The 15,542-nt window shown below is 45.9% G+C and overlaps 1 protein-coding gene across 12 annotated transcripts in view; it reads left to right on the plus strand.

The window, feature by feature from the left end:
• Positions 1 to 15,542, plus strand: part of PRR5L (proline rich 5 like) — an 86,345-nt gene that overhangs the window by 18,356 nt on the left and 52,447 nt on the right. For 10 of the 12 annotated variants that reach the window (XM_074401317.1, XM_074401313.1, XM_074401318.1 and 7 more), the window contains 2 exons: positions 6,465 to 6,753; positions 9,234 to 9,314. In XM_074401317.1, the coding sequence (XP_074257418.1) occupies positions 6,590 to 6,753; positions 9,234 to 9,314 (245 nt within the window). In that variant the 5' untranslated portion in view covers positions 6,465 to 6,589. Of the gene's footprint in view, positions 1 to 6,464; positions 6,754 to 6,795; positions 9,122 to 9,233; positions 9,315 to 15,542 lie in introns of those variants that run through there. The other 2 variants (XM_074401324.1, XM_074401323.1) reach the window with 2 other exon arrangements.

A 15,542-nucleotide genomic window follows, 5' to 3' on the forward strand; every position in this document is an offset into this window, starting at 1 on the left:
TGCTTCGCAATATCTTTCCTGCAATGCTATTTCTAGGCTGTGGTGGGGGTGGGTGTTAGAGTGATAACTAAGAATTTTGGGGCCTTTTGATTCAGAAGTTCCACTGATGAGAAGGCACCCTTGCAGGGTCATGGTCATGTTGTCCCTAAGACCCACAGATATGCTCATTCTTTACAGTAACAAAAAAAGGGGAAACTCCTTAAATATTTACCCATAGGGGATTGGTTAAATAAAACGTAATACCTCCTAAATGGAATAGTCAAGCTACATTAACATAATAAAGTAGATCAATATGTAGTGATGTGGGAAGATGGCCATGACGTATTATTAAAAGGAAAGAGGGCCAGGCATGGTGGCTCACACTTGCAATCCCAACACTTTGGGAGGCCGAGATGGGCAGATTATGAGGTCAGGAGTTCAAGACCAGCCTGACCAAGGTGGTGAAACCCTGCCTCTACTAAAAATACAAAAATTAGCTGGGTGTGGTGGTGCATGCCTGTAATCGCAGCTGCAAAGAAGGCTGAGGCAGGAGAATCGCTTGAACCTGAAAGGTGGAGGTTGCAGTGAGATGAGATTGCACCACTGCGCTCCAGCCTGGGTGACAGAGCGAGACTCCATCTCAAAAAAAAAAAAAAAAAAAGTAAGAAAAACATTACTCATTCTTACTAGAATATTGATTAGAATGTGTATGTGCACATGCGTACAGCTATTAAAAATTAAATAAAATTAAAATTTAGTTCCTCATTTGCACTAGCCACATTTCAAGTTCTCAGTAGCCATATATGGCTAGTGGCTACCATATTGGACAGCACAAATATAGAACATTTCTGTCATCTCAAAGTTCTGCACGATAGATCTGCTCTGCACTAAGTGGCTAGAAAGAGGCCTTTCACTACGTGTGCTATAGAATTATGTGAATGCTTATATACCAAGTATGCTATTATCAGAAAAATAGGGACACATAGAGTTTCCAAGGTAACCTTCTATTTCTTAAGTAGGTACTAGTTTGTTATCATTATTTATTAGTTTTTTAAAAATAGAAACACGGTTTTGCTCTGTTACCCAGGGTGGAGTGCGGTGACATGATCAGAGCTCACTGTAACCTCAAACTCCTGGGCTCAAGTGATCCTCCTGCCTCAGCCTCTTGAGTAGCTAAGAATATGGGCAAACGCTACCGTGCCTGAATAATTTATTTTTATTATTGGTAGAGACAGGGTCTCACTACATTGCCCAGGCTGGTCTCGACCTCCTGGACTCAAGTAATCATCCTGCCTCAGCCTCCCAAAGTGCTGGGATTATAGGAGTGAACCACTGTGCCTGGCCTATTATTATTATTTAAAATGTATGTCTGTGTGTGTATAAACTTTTAAAGAATGTTTCATGATGAAAATGATTTGAAATTATATAGGAAAAAGGGAATTTCCTGGCAGGCACAACAGTGAGCCAGGCGTGAGGCTGGGAGGCTTCCAGCTGGGGCTGAGACCCTCACCTGACAGCTCTCTAGCCTTGGCCGGGTCAGGCACCTGCTCAGGCCTCAGTTTCCTAATTTGTGACAGACTTTCTGCTCCATCTGCCTTACAGGACTGAGGTAAGACTTAGAACCACAACCATGTGTGGAAAAACACTTTCAAACTAAGGAATTGCTACACAGAGGTGAAGGGTCAGTAAATAACGTCATGAGTTATCAAAGGCTTAAGGAGGCAAGCGTGAGTGCCCTGTGACCAGGATGTGGGCTCAGTGCCTGCTCCTCAGCGGAGTATTTCCAGATGCTACTGAGGTCACCAGAAGCAGAGGGGGCTGTCGTTGTATCCCCACTACTGTCATGGCTTGGCAATTTAGAAATAACTACAACAATGTGATTTTATTTATTTAACGAGCTCTTACGTAGCACTTACTTGCCAGGTATGCTTTTGAGAGCTTGACAAATATTTACTCATTTAATCCTCTTCCAACCCTGAGGTAGTCACTCAGGGTTATTTCATGTGGGAGGAATTTAAGGTTCAGAGAGGTCAAGTAACTTAATGAAGGCCACAGAGCTAGTGGGGAGTGGGTATCTAACTAAGGTCGCTGTGCTTTCTCCTTGCATCCTTTCTCACCATCCTCTTGCCCCATGAAATGCGGTCACAGAGTTCTTCATGCCAGTTTATTTATCTCAGAGGAATGAGATTAGTTCCTAACTTGGTAGCAATTTAGTTCCTAACTTGATAGCTTCAATTCTGGTTTTCTGGCTGAGTTTGGTAGCATGGAAAAGCAGGAATGGGTGGGGAATGAGGTGCCAGTCACTCATTAGCTGTGTAACTTTGGGTAGATTACTTAACTTCTCTGTTATTCAAACGGTATTTTGTGAGGGTTGAGTAAGTTTATGTGTTGTGACAATGCCTGGCTTCATGTCAGCCAGGTAGCGAATGCCTCCTTTTTTTGAGAGAGAGAGAGAAGCCTCATTCTGTCACCCAGGCTGGAGTGCAGTGGTGCGATCTCCGCTTACTGCAACCCCTGCCTTTCGGGTTTAAGCAATTCCCCAGCCTCCTGAGTAGCTGGGACTACAGGCATGCACCACCATGCCTGGCTAATTTTTGTACTTTTAGTAGAGACAGGGTTTTGCCACGTTGGCCAGTCTGGTCTTGAACACCTGACCTCAGGTGATCCACCTGCTTTGGCTTCTCAAAGTGCTGGGATTACAGGCATGAGCCACTGCGCCCAGCCTAGCCAATGCCTTCTTAACTCTCATCTTTCCCTTCAACCTTTTTTATACCAGTGAGCTTAGACTTGAGAATACAGAGGTGAACAAAGCCCAGTGCCTGTCTTCAGCTTTGCAGAAGGGCCCAGGTGGGAGCTGGGGAACACGCTCAGTCAGGCGTCGGAGAACAGCTCTCACCAGTCCTGCCTCTCTTCCTGCCTTGAGGACCTTGGAAGAGTTTCTTTGCTTCTTTGCTGTACCTTTGTCACCTGTAAATGGGACCTGGATTGGCCCCACTCCGAGGCCCTGTCTGTTCCGTGATTTTCTGACTTGTCACATTTAGGTCAGGACAGGCCTGTGCCTGCGGGGTCAGCGCTGTAGCAGGTGAACCCACGGTGTATCAGCGTTTCCCTTTAGGCCACTCTTGTCAATGCTCCCAACGGCCTCCTCCTTCCTCCCCGTGGTGCTCAGGGGAGGTCTCTTGGCTCTGCCCCGAGTAGGAATGATGGAGACATTGCACATTCTCTTCACCTGTAAGGATTGAGAGTCACGGATTCGGGAGGAGAAAAATAGCCAGTGGCAACTCGTGTGTGACTCTGCGGTTTATCTGAGGCCACCAGAGCCACGGTCGTCGTTTTTGGCTGAAAAGGACCGTCATTTAAGAGCGGCTGCCCAGGCACTTTGCTGGACCAGGAGGCCTGGGGACACTAACTGAGAAGTGAAGGGGGACAGGAGCCTGTCATCCTCAGTGTCTCACAGCCTCCTGGAGAAATGGGTGTTTTGGCAGGAAAGTGGTGGGTAAACACCTGAAACGATCCATTCTGTTCTCTTTTCTACTTCCTTGTACCAGTGCCATGGAATGAGAGGCAGCTCCATTACCTCAAGTTTAAGATCCTCATAAAGGGAGTTAATATCCTGTAATTACACAGGTGAATTGCACTTAGCAGGCCCATTTGAAGAAGGGCAGTGAAATGGATCCTGTCTTAGTAGTGTGACCTTTACTGGGCTAGTTAAATCCCCAAAGCTAGCCAGTTTAAGGATGCAGAAGGACCTTCTGTGGCTTTATTTCTTCTTCACCTCATTTATTGATTTGTGTAGATCTTTCAAAGTTGCAGTGGCATTTATGAAGCGGCCGAGGCCTTCTGAAGCTTAACAGGCCTGTTGATAAAGTTTAACAAAACTGTTAAAATTCTGAGCATGGGGTGAAGGGGCAAAGACTATATAAGAAAACAGGACATAAGTCTGCTTTCCATTAAAAAAAAAAAGATAAAAAAATGTTAAGCCAGGCACAGTGGGTCACGCCTGTAATACCGGCACTTTGTAGGGCTGAGGTGGGTGGATCACAAGGTCAGGAGTTCAAGATCAGCCTGGCCAAGATGGTGAAACCCCATCTCTACTAAAAAAAGAAAATACAAAAATTATCTAGGCATGGTGGCAGGCGCCTGTAATCCCAGCTACGTGGTGTTTCCTTTCGTCCTTCATTCTGCTGAATTCTCTAAAACTCACTTTTAAGTCATTCATTTAGACTTCAGAGCCACTAAAAACTAAGAGACTGAAATTACAGTTCCAAAGGGAGGCTGAGGCAGGGAATTGCTTGAACCCGGGAGGCGGAGGTTGCAGTGAGCCAAGATCATGCCACTGCACTCCAGCCTGGGTGACAGAGCAAAACTCTGTCTCAAAAAAAGAGAAAATGTTAAGAGACAGGACAAGCCATTTCTTTTCCGCCTTTTTGTATTACAAGTTCCTTGTTCTGTGCCTGTTGCCTACAGACTGCTGCTAATACCTCCGTGCCCTCTTGATGGCTTACCTCTGTGCCCATCTGAGTGGCCTAACTCACTCTTCTGACCACAGCAGCATGTTTGATTCAGAAGTGAGACTTCAGTTCCTCCTGCTTCAAATGCTAACCAGCTGGAGCTGCAAAACTTTCTCCCCTGGCAGCCTGAAGGTTGACTTAAGGCTAAAATATCTTTTTCTTGCATCATTAGTTTTTGGGACATAGCAGAGTTAGCTGTTAAGAGATGGCAGTGAAAATACTTCCAGACTAAACCTAGTAAACCCCCAAGTAAAAAGTGGCTATGAGATTCCTGGTGTTTCCTTTTGTCCTTCACTCTGCTGAATTCTCTAAAACTCACTTTTTAAGTCATTCATTTAGACTTTAGAGTCACTGAAGACTAAGAGACTGAAATTATGGGTCCAAAGGTACTGAGGAAAGACAGAAATTCATCTGAATGGAAATAGCCAGTCCTTGAGGCGCTTGGCTCGGCCATGCTGCCGGGCATGTCACATGGTCGCATTTCGTCTCTCACCAGTTCTGGAAAGTGGGCATCAGTAACAGCTGTGGACTTTAGATTCAGTGTGTCCAAAGTCACACAACTTGGGAGTGGCCAAGTTCAGACTCAAACCTGCAGCCACTGCTTTTAACCATGAAGTCATGAAGTCTCCCAAGAACTGCTACAAGGGGACAGTGTTCTTGAACCTAACCCTGCAGGGTTAGTAGGTTTAAATAAGCAGAGAGGAAAAGGAATAGAATTCTGGGCAAGAGGAGCAGTTGGTACTAGTAAAAGTGTGGGGGAAGGACTATGCATGGCACAGAACAGTGCCTGCTGGTTGCAAGCTCCATGGGGTAGAGCACCATGGCCTCTGGAGCCATCTTATATCTCCCAGTACCTGAGTGCCTGTGCATAGTAGCTGCTCAATAAACATTTATTGCATGAGTGAATACTTGAAAAGACAGTTATCTTCTCCATAGACAGAATCCTCTGAGGTCAGGGATGTGGTCTTAGAAATCTTTGGATGGTCTACAAGTCACAGTGGTTATTAAATAGCAAACACTCAGTGAGTGTGTCCTGATAAAATGAGGGAAGGAACAGCAGGTAAGGGAAGGTGAGATTTACCTGAGTGACGAGACACTGGTACTTTGAGGAAAACTGAGCAATACTCGTAGACTGCCATTTTTTTTTTTTTCTGAGGACTGGGCTATATTTTAAGGCAATTGTCACATGTACAAAACAGTCAGATGAACAGTATCCGAACAGATTTATGACAACATGTTAGAAAGAGAACAGCAAGGGAAACGTTTTCAGACAAGGAGATGTGAGATTTTCCCCAGTCAGGTAACCCCTGGTCTACCAACTCCATACTGAAAGCCAGGAAGACACATAGCACATTCTCTCTTCTTGCCTCCAAGGGGAAGGGCCACCCTTCTAAGACCATGCTTCTTACTGCAGGACCAGGCCAGGAAACAGATGGTCGGCCAATTTCATGTTTTATGGCTTTGTGAAATTCATCTTTAGGAATGGGAAAATCAGGATACCAAAGACATACAACTTGTAGTTAATAGTTAAGTTCACCTCTCTCCAAACACAAACTTGTTGGGCTTGGAGCTAAAATGATACATACATGCATATCATGGAAGGTCATCAATTTCAGGATGAGGAGCTCTTGTGTCCTCCTTGAGACATTTTAAAAAAAAATCCACCTCTTACTGCACATCATGGACCATAGGACCCAGGCGGTGCCCCAACTGATGGGTGCATATTGGAACCAGAGTCTAGCACTCCTTAGAAATCATTTTTCTGCCTTAGCCTGGCCCCATTGTCACTGTCTTCCCATTTGAGGGTGGCCACACTGTTACAACCAAAAAGAGACCTGTATAAACTTGTGAATGGGAACTGTCTAGATCCCGCAGTTGTTTTGGGGGTAGTTAGGCTGGAAAGTCCCAACCAGCTTCCTGTAATAGATGTTCTCAGGCCAGGAGTTCTCAATAAAAGCTGCCCTCTCTTTTCAGGTGTTGGCTACCTTTGTGGTTTTAAGAAAGCCTGAGGGCCTGAAGGCAGCCCCAGGAGAAGCCCTTTCCGAGGGCATCCGGAACCTTCCCATCCTAGAGGTGAAGCTGAACCGCCACCAGGACTTATGACCCGAGGCTTCGCTCCCATTCTGCCCATCGAGTTCCACAAGATGGGCTCCTTCCGCAGGCCTAGACCACGCTTCATGAGCTCCCCCGTGCTCAGCGACCTTCCCCGATTCCAAGCAACTCGGCAGACTCTGCAGCTGAGCTCCAGCTCAGCCTGGAACAGGTGAAGGAGGCGGCAGGGTGTGAGGTGGGAGGGCTGGCAAGGGCCACGGCAGGGAGGGAGGCACCCGGGGACTGACTGAGCTTCCGCTGATACTGGGAAGGTCGTGATTATGGAAGCAAATGATGATAACAGCAAGTTTTCTCTTTTTTTTTTTTTCCCCTTTTTGTAGAGACAGGGTCTTACTCTGTCACCCAGGCTGGAGTACAGTGGTGCAATTATAGTTTACTGCAGCCTCAAACTTTTGGGCTCAAGTGATCCTCCTGCCTTAGCCTCCTAAGTAGCTGGTGCATGCCACCACGCCCTGCTAATTAAAGAAATTTTTTTTTAAGAGACGGGGTCTTGCTCTATATACTGCCCAGGCTGGCCTTGAACTCCTGGCCTCAAGAGATCACTCCCACCTCAGTCTTCCAAAATGCTGGGACTATAGGTGTGAGCTACTGTACCTGGCCAAGAGAGCAAGTTTTTTGTTTTTTGTTTCTTTGTTTGAGACAGAGTCTTATTCTGTCGCCCAGGCTAGAGTGCAGTGGCACAATCTCGGCTGGCTGCAACCTCTGCCTCCCGGGTTCAAGGGATTTTCCTGCTTCTGCCTCCTGAATAGCTAGGAGCACAGGTGGCCACCACCACACCTGGCTAATTTGTTACATTTTTGGTAGAGATGGGGTTTCACCGTGTTAGCCAGGATGGTCTCGATCTCCTGACCTCATGATCCACCTGCCTCAGCCTCCCAAAGTGTTGGGATTACAGATGTGAGCCACCACACCTGAACAGGAACAAGTTTGTTTTTTGTTTTTTTGTTTTTTTTACATCCAGGTGTCTGTTAGCTTTCTTTGTTTTAGTAGTCAGAAAATAGACCACTGAGAGCCTCTGGCCTGTCAGAGGCAGTTTATCAGACTGGGACAGTTGCACTGGAATTTATAGTCACTATTCACGCTCATTAGTCACACCTGAAACTGTCAGTATCCGAGGGTAGGCTTATATAAGTAATCTTAAGTAACTTATTTTCCCATTTGGGAAGATAAAACATGTCTGTGAAAAAGTAAATGAGTGGCATAAACCAAAGATTAGGAAGACCTGTGAGCCACAGGTGCTCAGAAGAGGAGACACAGAGTTTTATTAGGTGTCTAGCCAACCTCTCGTGCACCAAGAATTGAGCAGACTGAATCAGCACTATGTCTTACATGCTTATGGGCTACTGTTTTTCAAATCTTTGCAGATATTGTTTGGAGAAATTAAATGCATCATTACTTTGAAGCATGATTGAATTCTTTGTAGTTTGGGTCATTATGGATATTTTCTTTTCTTTTTTTTCTTTTTGAGACAGAGTCTTGCTCTGTCGCCCAGGCTTGAGCGCAGTGGTGCGATCTTGGCGCCGTTTTCCCCTATAAGTGTGGCCCACTGCAACCTCTGCCTCCCGGGTTCAAGCAATTCTGCTTCAGCCTCCTGAGTGGCTGGGTTTACAGGTGTGCGCCACCATGCCTGACTAATTTTGTATTTTTAGTAGAGATGGGGTTTCACTATCTTGGCCAGGCTGATCTTGACCTCCTGACTTCAGGTGATCCACCTGCCTCGGCCTTCCAAAGTGCTGGGATTACAGGTGTGAGACACCGTGCCCCAACCATTATGGATATCTTCAATGAATGGACACAGAAAGCACGACTCTGATATGGGTGGGGAGAGGGGGCTCCAGAATGTTTTGGTGTTAAGTGGATCCCTGTTCTTTAAAGAAAAGGGGGAGGCTGAAGCAGGAGAATTGCTTGAACCTGGGAGACAGAGGTTGCAGTAAGCCGAGATCGTGCCATTGCACTCCAGCCTGAGCTACAAGAACAAAACTGTCTCAATAAAACAAAAAAGAAAAGGCCAGGGCCCTTGATAGAGACAAGATGGCAAGCAGCAATTTTGCTGAAACACTGGGCTGTGGTCCCAGAGGCTGTGGAGTAAGTCCTGACTAACTCTACTACCGTACACCTCACAGGAGTGGAAATACGAGGGCCCTGTAAGGCTGCCTGCTGGAAATTCTTCCAAGGAAAGTGCTGTTAAAAAGGCAAGGGATTACCAGTTCGTATTAGCTCAAGGCCACCAAGCTTCCCTGTGAAGACAGTGGCTGTGAAAGAACCCCAGGCACGGGTCAGCTTCTGCTTGCAGGAAACGCCATTTGGAATCTCCCAGACCCACGTGGTTTCCTGCGATCAGATCCCACTGCCTGCCCTTGACTGTGGCTGCACCCGCAGCGCAGCCAGCAAGGTGAGGGAGGAAGCCCTGCTGGGTTGCAAGAAAATGGGGGCCGCTTTTGAGTTCTTTCGGCTTTGGTCTTCTTTTCTCTTCAAGGACACTGAGGAGGAAACAGAGGATGGATGGAGAGTGTGGCCAGGTTTGTGCCATGAGCTTCCTGGTCACTCCACCCACCTTCAGCCCTGAGCTGCTCATTGAAATGGCCCTAGAAGGGAGATTCTCTAACCGGGGATTATTCTCTTTTCCTGTAGCGTTCAGACTGCTGTGATCAACGTTTTCAAAGGGGGTGGACTGCAAAGCAACGAGCTCTATGCCCTGAACGAAAACATCAGGTACGTGGCAGGCCAGACTTGGTGCCATTTTCCCCTGTAAGTCTGAACAGGGAAAAAGGGGCTACCCTCTTAGGAGCCTTATGGTTTTTTTTTTTTTTTTTTTTTTTCTTGCTTGGTTCTTATAGTTCTTATTGCTTCTTCTGTCCTATGTGACTTTCATGGCCGTTGAGTTCTGAGACCTGTATCTGTCTAGACTTGTGATCCAGAGAGAATTGTTTGTTCAGTACATAGTGTGTTTTGTGGGGGAAGGGAGAGGGGGTTGATAGATGGCAGCTGTCATTTATTCTGTAAGCATTTATTGTGCCCTTCCTAACCATTAGGCACCATAATAGGCAATTCGGCTTAGTGGTTGGAACCAGACTGCTTGGGGTTCTATTGCTGTTCTTCCTTTTACTAAGTGACTTACTGGCAAATATTTGAGTGCCTCTCTGTGGGCCAGGCACTGGAGAGGCAACAAGGACCAAAGACAGACATGGATCCTGCCCCCATGGGATTTATAGTCACTGGGAAGAGAATCATTAGGCAACTAGCCACACGTGTGAAATGCAAACGTGCCACTAAGACAGCTACTCCAACACAGCTGACGTGATAAAAGCATGTTAGAATGACTTGATTTTTGCTGTGGAAGCCAGGAATGGTGCATGTGAAGCTGCTGCTATGATCTGTAACATCCATGGGAATTACCTAGGTGAAGAGGGCTCCAGTTGGTAGAAACTGCATGTGCAAAGTTCCTGTGGTTGCAACGAGCAAGGAACCAAAAGAAGACCCATCCACGTGCGTAGAGCGCCAGAAGTTGGATAGTTGTGCAGCTAGGTCTGTGTTTTGGTGAAATGAGAGCAGAAAGTCAGGCAGGGCTCATTGCCCCAGAATCTCCTAGGGATAGGAGATCCATCCATCAGGTCTTTTAATGCCCTGACATTCATTTCTGGATATGTTAAGTGCGGAACATCAAGGCTAAAGACCCAACCCTGGAGAGGGCAGAACAATAAACAAGTCCATTGTTCTGGTCCTGTTTACAGTTAGTTAAGGTCTGTGTTAAGGTCGGGGAGGTGTTTTAAGAGCTCTGCTTTCATTAAAGTCTTTAGAATTGTGTTACATTTCCACCCACGTTCTTGAATTTCACATCATACTTACATAAATGTGGAAAAAGACAAAAGATAGCCAGCCCAAGGCCTCATTTTACAAAGGAGGAAACTGAGGCCCCAAGAAGTTGAGTGATGGGGGCAAAGCTGGGTCAGTCAACCGCCAAGTTGCAAAGCTTCATTTTTCTCTAAGAACTAAAATTCTGGCCTTTCCATGAGGTTCTTTAGTTCACAATAGAAGTATAAATAAATAAAACAGTGACTCAGGAATGTGCTAATTGTTCTTCACTTTGGGAGGCTGATCCTGAAATTGTACTTAAAAGCTCTGTTCGTGGACAGCTGGGAAAAAGTAGACAAGCCAGATTTCACCAGCCAAGGTAGCCCAGGGACTGCTAACCCAAAGGCCTTCAGGGACCAAGCGGGTCTTCTGAGTGGGTGAAGCTGGTGTGGGTGCTTGGCAGTGAGATCTTGCCCTCTGTCGAAAGAGGATTACACTGGCAGCACACAGGGCTGGTGATACAACTCTTATTTTCCAAGAAGAACTGGAAATTGGGATGATTATGTGAAATGTTCTGACTTTTAAATGTTGGTAAATAATCCAGACTTCACCAAACACCGGTGCAGGCCAAACAAAACACATCTGTGGCTTGAATATGGCCAAGAAGCTACCCTTTTCTAATACCAGCCATTGCACGCATCGGGGAGGCATTGACGCTTCGGGGTGCTGAGTTTCGGAAAACACTAGGCGCCTTCCTCCTGCATCAACATATTCAACCCTCCCCACAGCACTTTGTTATAAGGAAATGACAAAGAAGAAAATCATACATAAGAGAAACTAAATAACTTGTCCAAAGGCACACAGCAATGAGCCGTGGCATCAGGATTTGAACTCCTTTCTGACTTAGATATCTGTATGAGTCTGCTTGGGCTGCCATGACAAATACCATAGACTGGATGACTTAAACAACAAAAATTTATTTCTTGATGTTCTGGAGGTTGGGAATCCAAGATTAAGGTGCCGATCATTTCTGTTCCTGGTGATGGCCCTCTTCCTGTTTTGCAGGTGGCCACAGTCTCACTGTGTGTGTATACATGACCTCTTTGCATTCGATAGGGAGAAAGAGAGCTCTCTGATGTCCGTCATAAGAACATTAATCATGTGGGCCCTATCCTCATGATCTCATCTAACCCCAAGTATCTCTCAAAGGCCCATCTCCAAATCCCATCAAATTGTGGGGGGTGGGGTGGGGGTGGGGTGGGGGTGGTAGTTAAGGCTTTGACATATAAATTTTGGGGGGATGCATAGCCATCCCTTTGTTCTTTGCACTAGATTGTAGTGTCAGAAAGAGATGTCTTATGTTCGGAGAAGGATTAAGCTGATGGTTCCTGATCTGTTTTCTGTCATCGTTCCTTTCTCGAGGTCTCTGGGAGCCCACCTCTTATCACGTCCTGTGACTAACACCCCTCCTGTGGAGGATGACACACCCCAGCCCTCCTTTCCAGTGCTGGAGTTAGGACGTCTAGATGTTCCTCTGTGTCTTGAGTGATTTTTCAGATTAGTGGGAAATACATATGGATGAGATTTGAAACCATTTGCTCAGATATAAATTGAGCCCAGAATAAGCCAAAGCTTAAAAAAAATCAGAGCTTTCATTCCCATGTTTCTATACCTTCCATTCTAGCCATACTATATTAGAGAAGGCCAGAGGATGGAGATAGGCTTTCACATCAGCGACGTGGAATATCACTGAGGATGTGAAGTATCTCCCAGGCATTGATATGACCTGGATGTCCAAAGTGGAATAAAGCCAGCCCTCCCACATCAGCAAGTGCCTGTGTGGAGGTAAACACAGCTACCTTTATTCCAGCATCTTAAACACTGATATCAGCTGCTCTCTGGTTACATTCAAAAAGACACTTGGGTTTCGATTTTCCTTTTGGAAGACTTGTTTGCAGAATAGATCTATCAACTCAACATGGTTGAGGCAGGACTAGTGGAGAAGGTGGGGGCACGGGATGGTAGGGATGTCAAAAGGAGATGTGCAAACAGAGACCTCAGTTCTTCTGCCCATTTTTCAGTTGTGACAGCCCTGTTATATGCAAGAGGATTTGTGCTAGGTTTAATAGAATTTTTTAACCTAAGAGAGCAGTTTCTGGATTCAGAGTCTAGGGATCAAGATTGGGCTAGCCATGTGACCTTGGGCAAGTAACTTTATTTTCTAAGTCTGTTTTGTCTTTTATGAAATGAGGATAAAAACCTCATAGTCACTGGGAGGATTGAGACAATGCTAAAAGCATCCTTAGTACAGGGTCTGGTGATTTAATAAAGGTTTAATAAATGTTAGCCATATGCTGTTTATTATTGCGAACAGTTAAGTGTTAACGGTTATTACTAAGAATAGAAATTGGGCCGGGCGCGGTGGCTCAAGCTTGTAATCCCAGCACTTTGGGAGGCCGAGGCGGGTGGATCACGAGGTCGAGAGATCGAGACCATCCTGGTCAACATGGTGAAACCCCGTCTCTGCTAAAAATACAAAAAAATTAGCTGGGCATAGTGGCACGTGCCTGTAATCCCAGCTACTCAGGAGGCTGAGGCAGGAGAATTGCCTGAACCCAGGAGGCGGAGGTCGCGGTGAGCCGAGATCGCGCCATTGCACTCCAGCCTGGGTAACAAGAGCGAAACTCTGTCTCAAAAAAAAAAAAAAAGAATAGAAATTGATTTATAATGGGTGAATACGATGCATGAGAGCACAGGGCAATGTGATGAATTACCCCATGAATAGTGCTGCTTTGGGTCTTTCTCTGTGTGCAAGGGAGACCGACTCCATCTGATGTGATTTCCCTCTGTCACTTCTGTGCTTGCCCACTCTGCTGCCACTCTATAGCCCTCTCCAGGCTGCGTGTCATGCTCCTGCCTGTAATCCCAGCACGTTCAGAGGCTAAGGCAGTAGGATCGCTTGAGCCCAAGTGTTTGAGATTAGCCTGGGCAGCATAAGGAAACATGGTTTCTACAAAAAATACAAATAAGGAAATAAAAAGCTGAGCATGATGATGCACACTACGCTCCAGCCTGGGCAACAGAGCAAGATCCTGTCTCAAGAAAAACTTCTACAACAGTTTGGATGAAGTGAACTCACTTTGAACTGGAGTCTGGGACAAGATCCTCAAAGAGTGGTTCCTGGAGTTGAAGTCTGGGTGAGGCTAAGTTCTTACAAGGAGAGCCAGCTGTTTCTTCTTTCACAAAGAAAAGAACAAGAGGAAATGACTTTCTCAGTTCTCCATTCTACTCAAGCCAAATGGTAATAAACTTTTGGATGGAGTATCCAAGTCTAAGGTCAAAGCCCAAATCAGATTCTTGGGATCACTCATCCCAGCCACCCTGGCCACTTTCTATTTGTGGAGTTAGGATGTACCTGGGAAATACAAATTTATTTAAATAGTAGCCAATGCAAAGGATGACTGGGAAGATAGATGTCTTATGTAACTGGGTCCTGTAATGCAGTCATTATAATAAGTGGCCTTTCCTTTTAAGACATGTCTTTGAAAATAGACTCAAGTTTAAATGTTAGCAGATAGACTTTGAAGCAACTATGAGGAAGAACTTGGGACTGAAGAAGGTCAAGTTCTAAAACACAGTATCGGATCCAAAGACAGGTGTCTCCACACTTTAAGAATAAATCCGTCAGGCCAGGCGTGGTGGTTCATCTGTAGTCCCAGCACTTTGGGAGACAGAGGTGGTAGATCACCTAAGGTAAGGATGCAAGACCAGCCTAGCCAACATGGCAAAACCCTGTCTCTACTAAAAATATAAAAATCATCCAGGCATGGTGGCATGTGCCTGTAATCCCAGCCAGCTACTTAGGAGGCTGAGGCAGGAGAATCACTTGAACCTGGGAGACAGAGGTTGCGGTGAGCCAAGGTCATGCCACTGCACTCCAGCCTGGGGGACAGAGCAAGACTCTGTCTCAAAAAAAAAAAAAATCCATCATAAATATCAGAACTGTCACACGTCAATATAGTAGTAGCCGATGTTGCCCCATGAAAAGTCAGGGCACATGGTTTGTTGATATGAAAACCGTCAATCAGAATATTTCCTATGGAAACTGCCTTAGGAAGCACAGCTTACACATTGTATTCTCTCTCAAGGCAAGAAAATGACTTTTCAGAATAGACGTATTCTGGCTAAATCCCCAGGTATCACAATCTATAATTCTGGCTTCCTTAAATTTCCATCTGTCGGGCTGATTCTAGGAGTCTTCTTCCATGTTGAATTCTCTGTGGGGTGTTAATGCAGCTTTTAACTCCCCTCACCAGCCTTGCCCTTGATGTGGCTGCATTTTGGCAGTGGGGACAAGTCTGGGTTCGAGGTTTGGGTTTCGTGAGCCCTTCCAAGAACAAGAGCAGCTAAGCTGACACAGGAGTGCACTCTCCCTAAACAGTCTTCTCTGCCAACTCTTCTACTGATTTTATGTGATCGAGAAGAATTAGAAAAGTGTGAAAAAAGCAAGAATTGATGTTTGCTGGTTCCTTGAAGAACCTGCTTGCCTGTGTTCGTATACGCACTTTGAGTCCTTGAGTGTTGGGGTGTGTGTGTCGAAGGAGGGGCCATTGATTGATTTATTCACTTATTGAATGAATGTGGAGTGCTCTGCCCGGTACCGGGCTGCGTTCTGGGGTGGTCACTGAGTAGGTGGTTTGTGTCTTGGAGATCTTACAGCAGGGTGAGAGAGGAACTGGGAAGGCAGTTCTCATAAATGCTTCTAGAGGGGTGATGGTAGAATCTGGAGTGCCAGGGGCATGTGGAGGATGGGCGACTTAGGAGAAAATGATACCCAAGTTGAAATCTGAAGGGGGAGCAGGCAGAAAGGGCAGTTGAGGATCTAACATCCTTGCCACCACCACTCACTCCATACTCTCCTGCCTCCTCTGACTCCCCGGGAGGACTTATTCTCTGTAGAATAAATCCTCAGAGATGAAATAAATTTCTGGAAACCAGAGATGAGTTATCTGCAGCCAGCCTGAGACAGGAAACACACATTTTCCTTCTCTCTCCAACCACCCTGCTTCTGTTCTTGTTGGGAGGGAGGAGGTGGTGTGAAGGAAACCCCAGAGATTTTCAAGGAAAGAGGAGGTTCCAAGAATTCTG

Source organism: Saimiri boliviensis, chromosome 6, assembly GCF_048565385.1.
Source record: "Saimiri boliviensis isolate mSaiBol1 chromosome 6, mSaiBol1.pri, whole genome shotgun sequence".
NCBI lineage: Eukaryota > Metazoa > Chordata > Mammalia > Primates > Cebidae > Saimiri > Saimiri boliviensis.